Source organism: Malus sylvestris, chromosome 6 (genome assembly GCF_916048215.2).
Source record: "Malus sylvestris chromosome 6, drMalSylv7.2, whole genome shotgun sequence".
Classification (NCBI taxonomy): Eukaryota; Viridiplantae; Streptophyta; class Magnoliopsida; order Rosales; family Rosaceae; genus Malus; species Malus sylvestris.
Window position 1 is genome coordinate 32127677 of NC_062265.1, and position 7533 is coordinate 32135209.

The following is a 7533-nucleotide window of genomic DNA, read 5'->3' on the forward strand; positions in this document are numbered from 1 at the left end:
TTCAACCCGGTAATTCGACCTGTTTCGATGAATTTGTGACCAAAAAGGTATGTGGGTTTTTGGTTATTTTCTCTAAATCTTTGTTAAACCTTTGTGGGTTTTTCGATTCTGAGTTGATTTTTTTAGATTTTTTAATTTAAATCTTATTGAAATTTGCAGGATTTTTTCTGGATTGCAATATTTTGAGGTGAAGATGCAAAAGACAATAATTACTCCCTAAGGATAGTTACTGTTTACTTAGTGAATAGCATAGTGAGTAGCCCTAAGGGCCTCCACCAAGTTGGAAGTGCTCTAATATCATCCGAGGGAATTTCTGTCTCCATTTGACACCACGGTTTGAGTTTCTGACTTTAATTCTGTACCCACTCCCGCACTTTGGATCTACCATCCTCTTTAATTTTTCTGATACCTTTTTACTTCATTAATGTCTTACCCCTCCCTTTGCTTCCCGCCATCCCAACGCCTGACACCTGACCCGGTTCTTATCCTTCCGAGGAATGAACCTGACTGGAAGAAGGGGAGAACAGAGCTAAATCTTTGGAGAAAGAGCACAGAAACCAGAGTAGCAACTAGATCCACGATAATAATGTAGCAGGAGGTGGTTGGGGTGATATAAATTCAAATCGGGGGATGGAATTAGTAATTGAAAAGGGGATCTGGGGGATTGGTGAGCAGTGAGCAAATCTGATTGGTGGGTGAGCAATAACTCGATTCAGTGAAAGGGTAATTTAAGAAGGCTAAGCGAAAGGTAAGGGTTATGTGGAAAAAGTTAAATTGAAAAAATGGGATAGAATAAAGATCACTGAAAAAGGGACCTGGAAGGTTGGTGGGGAAAATGAAGAAAGGGAAGGTAATAACTCGGGTTGGTGGGTAAGTGGTTCAAGGATCTACCCTTTTTAATGGAGAGAGTAAAGAAAAGATCAAACCCACACAGGGGAGGGGCTGTCACAGAGGAGAGATTTGTCCCTTTTTTTTATAGCTTTAGTGGTAAGGTACTTGCTTTCGCTCAAGAACCATTCTTTGAGCCTTGTTTAATTCTTCAAATGTGCCAAGAGACAATGTTATGCTTAGTTCATCAGGATTGAAAGACATTTTCCTTTTCTTCTTTCCCTTCAATTTCTTGAGGTATGCCGTTGTGCTGCGAAACAGCCCATCATGAACCGTGTATACATATTTTTGAATAATGGATGTCAAAGGGAGACACTTAAAGCACCCAAGACATTTTTTGTAAACATCCTCCCCTTTGTCTCCATACTTTGCCAACAGTTCCTTCTCAAATCCATAAATGGAAGTACAGTATTTGAATTCATGATTTCCTCTAAGAATATACACGCTCTTGGGCAAAAATACCTTCCACGCCAATAAAATCGCCATTGAAGACAAATAAACGATTTTCTGAAGGACATCCAGCATCCTTTAGAAGGAAAATGAGATCGTGCAGCTAACCATGAATGCCTCCAATGACGGCAACAGTGGATTCTGGGCCTAACTGGTCGACAACAATGCAATTTGACTCTTTGTGGAGAATCTTGGAGGCGCAGATGATCAAGCTGTACAAAACCTCCACAGGAAACACGTCCGAAAATTGGGTTGGGTCAAGATTTCTAGACGCCCAATCAAAAACGGACATGAGGTTATGGACCCATTCAAGGCTAAGCTTTCCATCAGGGGGTCCATAACCTCATGTTCGTTTTCGATTGGGCGTCTAGAAATCTTGACCCAACCCAATTTTCGGACGTGTTTCCTGTGGAGGTTTTGTGCAGCTTGATCATCTGCGCCGCCAAGATTCTCCACAAATAGTCAAATTGCATTGTTGTCGACCAGTTAGGCCCAGAATCCACTGTTGACGTCATTGGAGGCATTCATGGTCAGCTGCACAATCTCCTTTTCCTTCTAAAGGATGCTAGATGTCCTTCAGAAAATCGTTTGTTTGTCTTCAATGGCGATTTTATTGGCGTGGAAGGTATTTTTGCCCACGAGCGTTTATATTCTTAGAGGAAATCATGAATCCAAATACTATAATTTCATTTATGGATTTGAGAAGGAACTGTTGGCAAAGTATGGAGACAAAGGGGATGATGTTTACCAAAAATGTTTTGGGTGCTTTAAGTGTCTCCCTTTGACATCCATTATCGGGAAATATGTATACACTGCTCATGGTGGACTGTTTCGCAGCACAATGGCATACCTCAAAAAATCGAAGGGAAAGAAGAAAAGGAAAATATCTTTCAATCCTGAACTAAGCATAACATTGTCTCTTGGCACATTTGAAGAATTAAACAAGGCTCAAAGAATGGTTCTGGATCCTCCGTCTGAAGGTTCAAACTTGATTCCTGGTGACGTGCTATGGTCAGATCCATCCATGGATCCCGGTCTTTCTTTGAATCAACTGAGAGGTGCTGGTTTGCTTTGGGGTCCTGACTGCACTGAGGAATTTCTCAAGAAGTTTCAGCTCAAGGTAATATAAGATGGAACCTGCACTTCGTGTTATTAGGCAATTGAATGTTAGTATAGTTGCATGGTTACATGTTGGAAAATTATATATTGTGGGATATTACGCCAATGCTATGATCTTTAACAATATGTCTTTTGTTGTCTGTTTTATAGTGACTTGCTTGTGTTTGTTAGTAGAATTTGGAAGGTTGAACACAGGTTAACTTCGCAATTATTTTTCATACGAAGTGGGTTAGTCGAAAACAATATCTGCCGGATGATCAGTTGCAACCCTAATATAATGTTGACAACAAATAGGTCCTTACAACGGCGTGTTTTTATGTCCTAGTTACATGGCGACTGTTAAAACTTAGTTATGAAGGCTTGCATATGAGCATGCAGGTGCTTATGGGTTTGTTACTGCTTTGGTAGTTTTTAACCACCGTGGCATTGGCTCAATAGGTAGATGGTGTGTGGGGTTCGACTATGTCTTGTAAGCAGAAATATCGACCTTTGTTATCTCGCTTAGTTGAAAGTTCTTTAATTGGATGATTCCACCAATGAAACTTCTGTACAGAAATCGTTTGTGTAAATTCATATCTATTGACTTACGGATTTTATCATATAGTTTGTGCACCTTTTTTTCGCATTCTGTAAATTGACACTAATCTCTTGATCAAGGACGAGGCCAGAGATTTGCATGGATGGGGACATCTTTAAACAACAAAATCACAAATTAAAAAGTTCAAGAATATACTAAACAAAACACTTATATATTAGTCCATAAGATTTTTCATACAACATATCACAATATCCATCAATGTGTTTTTATATTTTGAAAGCGTTGCATAACAATCTCATTACCAATACCATCAAACATCTCTCTCTACAAAAATAACCATGTTATCATTTATCCATTAGTCTCTCATACAATTTCACTATCGATCTTCATAAATTTTATGGCTGAAAATGCTCTTTCAACAATAAAAATAGCGCATGAAAGAGTTAATACTAATGCCACAAACAACTGAAAGAGTACTTTTTTTTTTTCACACACAAAAATGAGTGGGGGCATCCGCCCCCTTTGAGCCTAAGGTGGCTCCGTCCGTGGTTGTGTTAGAAACTTAGTTATGTTTAACCCGAAGAACACGAATTCGACTTAGGACGGAGATTAGATGTACACTCCTTGCTAAGCAAGATCAAAGTTCAAATGAACATATGGAAGCTAACTGGCCTGATTGAGGTTGGGTAGGGAATTTAAATTTCTTTCCACATAAGTGCTGCTACTGTTCTGACTACCAAATTGAACCCGAACAAAAAAATGTCCGTGAGCGGGGGTGACCACGGCTAGTGTCCGTATATCATATCCGCGTGCGGAGGTGACCGTGGCTAATGTCCGTGTGGATCAATTTTTTACGGCAAGGTGGCCTTTTGTTGAGAGAATACCACACCAGTAACATGGCAGGATTGACCTTTGTGTGTGATTCCCATTTCCAATCTTCATCCCTTGATCATCTTCCTCAAGTTTGATTTCCAGAGAAGCTCATCTCCGTACATACAGGTGGGATGTCACGGTAAAAGCAATTCAAAAAAATACGCAACGTGATTGAATTTGAAATACCGTGACGTTCTAATTGCGGAGAAGTTCTTTGCATTGGTCCCAGAATAAAAAGGAAAACTAACAAAAAGAACTTGAAAACTTTAAGTTTTAATGAAAATGATAAAATAAAGAGTAAAGTGAATAGTACTAAGATTGACTTTTTAGTGTAAAAAAATGATTTTTCATTAAAATAAACCATACCAGAAGTTTTTCGTTAAAATTTCATTCAAACTCAAATATCAAATATCAAAGGACAACATCCTGAATATTCAAGTGCACTTTTTTGGCAACGTTATTAGTTAAACAGTTGCTTTCTATCATTTTTATTGGTTTTAGGGTGGAAAGTGAAGCAATTTTCAAGTGTGATGTGCTTGTTCTCAAACCAATCTTAATGAAGTAAAAAAATGTTTTTAAAATGATTGAAAACGCTTTTAAAGAAAATATTTTTGGATTAAAAAAGCACTTGAAGTTATTCCTCAAATAAACACAAGTTAGGAAGCACTTCAAATGCTATTCCAGAATTCACTTCCGTTTTTTCTAAGAATTAGTTTAAAAAACATTTTCACTAAAAGCGCTTCAATGATTATATAAGCACTTCCAAAGGAATCCTAAGAGTCTACCTTTATGTCACATAATCTAATCTAATTCCATGTTGTCCTAAAAAAGGGGAATACTTTTCTCACCAACTTCATTTGATGGTGATGTTCGTCACCTTAGTTATTATCATTAAACGAGTTTAAATTTTAAGTTATGTATAATGGATATACACCAATTTCAAATTTAAACTCATCAAACGATGATAAAAATGGTGATGAGCATTACCGCAACTAAATGGCGATAAACAAAAATACACTTAAAAAAAACTTGCATTTCCCTCGACAAAACAAAAGTTTGACAACCTACAACCCTTAGCCAAGTGTGACATGTTTTTTTTTTTTTTTTTTTAGTACATTGATATGTTTACATTAGTGGATGGGGAGTTCGGCTAAGCCACACATTGGGCAATCTAAAAAAAAATGGTTGGTATTTATTTTCATAATTCTATCAAAACGCATGGTTTGGTTGTCGTTGGAAAGGGCAGTTCTATCCAAGAGAAAGGATAGGAAATCCGACCAATTTATTTTTCCCTATTTTTTTCCTCAAACGATGAAGAAGTTCATGCCTTTTGCTGAAATTTACTATTAAGGGAGTGGAATTCGGATATCTTTCTAATATTAAATGCTCGTTTTGAAGTGTTTTTAAAATAACCAAAAGAACTTTTGGTGAAATTAATTTTCAGTTTCAAAAGCATTTTAAGTGCTTTTTGAAATAAGCATCAGATATGTGCTTCATGCAGAAAGTTCTAAAAATGTCTTTTCAAGGTTCACTTGAATTTTTACTAATGATTGATTTAAAAAACATTTTCACCAAAAACGATTTTAATCATTTAAAAACACTTCCAAACCAAAACCAATAATAAAAAAATTAGAGAAGAAAGATAGATCACCTTCTATCACACACCCTATTTTCCTTCTTTCTTACTTTTGTAGGCTTCCCGTTAATAAGGAGATTTTCGAAAACTCTTACCGTGTCATTCTATTTCTTCGGCTCCGAGTATGATGGAATTGTCCAATTGTAGCCCGACACGCTGCTTCAATTGCTCGATATGAAAAACGACAAACTCTCCAACTTGTAGTGCCATTTGTTATAATATAAAAATAGAAAGCATAAGGAAAAATCTCTAAAATATCAATTTTGTTAAATCATCTCAAACAATTATATTTTAAAATAATCAATTTTGTTAAAGCTCAAAGGTCATTCCAACCGAATGAGAGCCAAAAGGCTCCTTTAACTCTATAGCCTATAATAAATTATATTTTAATAAATAGTATTAGACTATATTTTATACCATCTCCAACCGAAAGGGCCAAAAAGTTATAGGCCAAATATAGCACTTTGACAAAAAATCATCTCCAACCGAGAGGGCCAAAAAGCCATAGGCCAAACATAATTTATTATTTTAATATGGTTACTTAAATTAAACTACCATATTAAAATAAGGTTTTCGAACATATTTTGAGTCCCACTTGTTGCCAAATTAATAAGCTTTCGGATTTTTTTATTTTTATATAATCTCAATAATTTTTTGGATAGGATTTCGAGTGACACGTGTCACTAACGTGAGTAACTCTCCATATTTCTTATCCTTATGTAATCTCAATAATTTTTCGAATAGGATTTTGAGCGACACGTGTCGTTAAAGTGAGTAACTCTCCATATTTCTTATCGTTATGTAATCTTAATTATTTTTCGGAGCGGATTTCGAGTGCCACGTGTCGAGATGTAATTAGTTGTGCAAATTTTAGATAGAATTCTTATTTATGTGACACTTCTTATCTTCAGCTTCCAATGTTAATAAATTGGCTAGATATTGGGATAGAATTCACGCACCTCCAAACATATTCACTTGTTTGAGAACTACTCTTGACACTATCTTCCGAGACCCATCTATAAGCCTTGCAAAGAGCTTCATCTTCTTTTTAGGTCCAAGCCCTTCCTTTCATTGCAAATGTGGCAATTTGAAAATTATTGAAAAAATTAAAGGAAAGATTATTGGAAGAGTTAAGAGAATAGAATGTGAAGAATTGAAATAAAATGAGGTAAGATGGTATGAAATGATGAAAAGTATGTGATAAATGGTGTAGGAATGACTTAGGTATTTATAGAAAAAAAATTAGAATTTTTTTTTAAATTCATCCAAAAAAAAAAAAAATCAAATTCCAACAATAACCTAACGGTAGCATGACATCAACTAGCCATTACTAGCTGGTGTCATGGTGACGCCAGATAGCTGTTGGCATTCAAATGTGCTGAGCTGGGGGCCTGACATTTTGGCGTTGGAGGGCTGGGCTATAAGGCTAGCGAGCTGGCTGCTCTTGGCTAGCCCTTTGGTTGGTTCTCCCATTTTTTGCCAGATGGGGACCACTCGCCCTCGGTTGAAGACATTTTTTTCAAAATGAGCTATTTTTAGCCCTATACCCCTTTGGCATGGTCGATTGAAGATGACCTAACAGACTAACTAAATGACAAGCTATCTTAACTTTGTGAAGGCTAACTAGCTAGATTTAGTAGGAGGGGAGAAGGATTTAAAATTTTGCCAACATTAAAATTATAAAATTACATAGTTTGTGCGCGTTTGGCTAGTTACGACGGTAACAAAAATTTAATCAATATTGTTGGAGATGCTCAAAACAATTGCGAGAGATGATATTATATTAATTTTAGAAAATTAGATTATAAACCATACATTAAGAGAAGAGAGAGTTCGGCAAAACCATACAATGGGTAATCTAATTTAGTATCAAATTTGTGATCCACGAGATTCAAACCTAAGACTTCTTACTTCATAAACGAAGAGAAATATCACCAGACCGTAGTTTTGAGTAACTCCAATCAAGGCATTTAAATTTCTTTTTAGAAAAAAGGAAAGAAAAAAAAATTCCCTGGTTTATCATAAAGTG

The 7533-nt window shown here is 36.1% G+C and overlaps 1 protein-coding gene and 1 pseudogene across 1 annotated transcript; one reads left to right on the forward strand and one right to left on the reverse strand.

Moving 5' to 3' along the window:
• Positions 1-981: 981 nt before the first annotated feature.
• Positions 982-1853, reverse strand: LOC126625628 (serine/threonine-protein phosphatase 7-like; annotated as a pseudogene).
• Positions 1676-3013, forward strand: LOC126626524 (serine/threonine-protein phosphatase 7-like). Its single transcript, XM_050295878.1, has one exon. It carries the CDS (start codon positions 1901-1903, stop codon positions 2465-2467), a length of 567 nt encoding a protein of 188 aa, XP_050151835.1. The 5' UTR covers positions 1676-1900; the 3' UTR covers positions 2468-3013.
• Positions 3014-7533: the final 4520 nt, after the last annotated feature.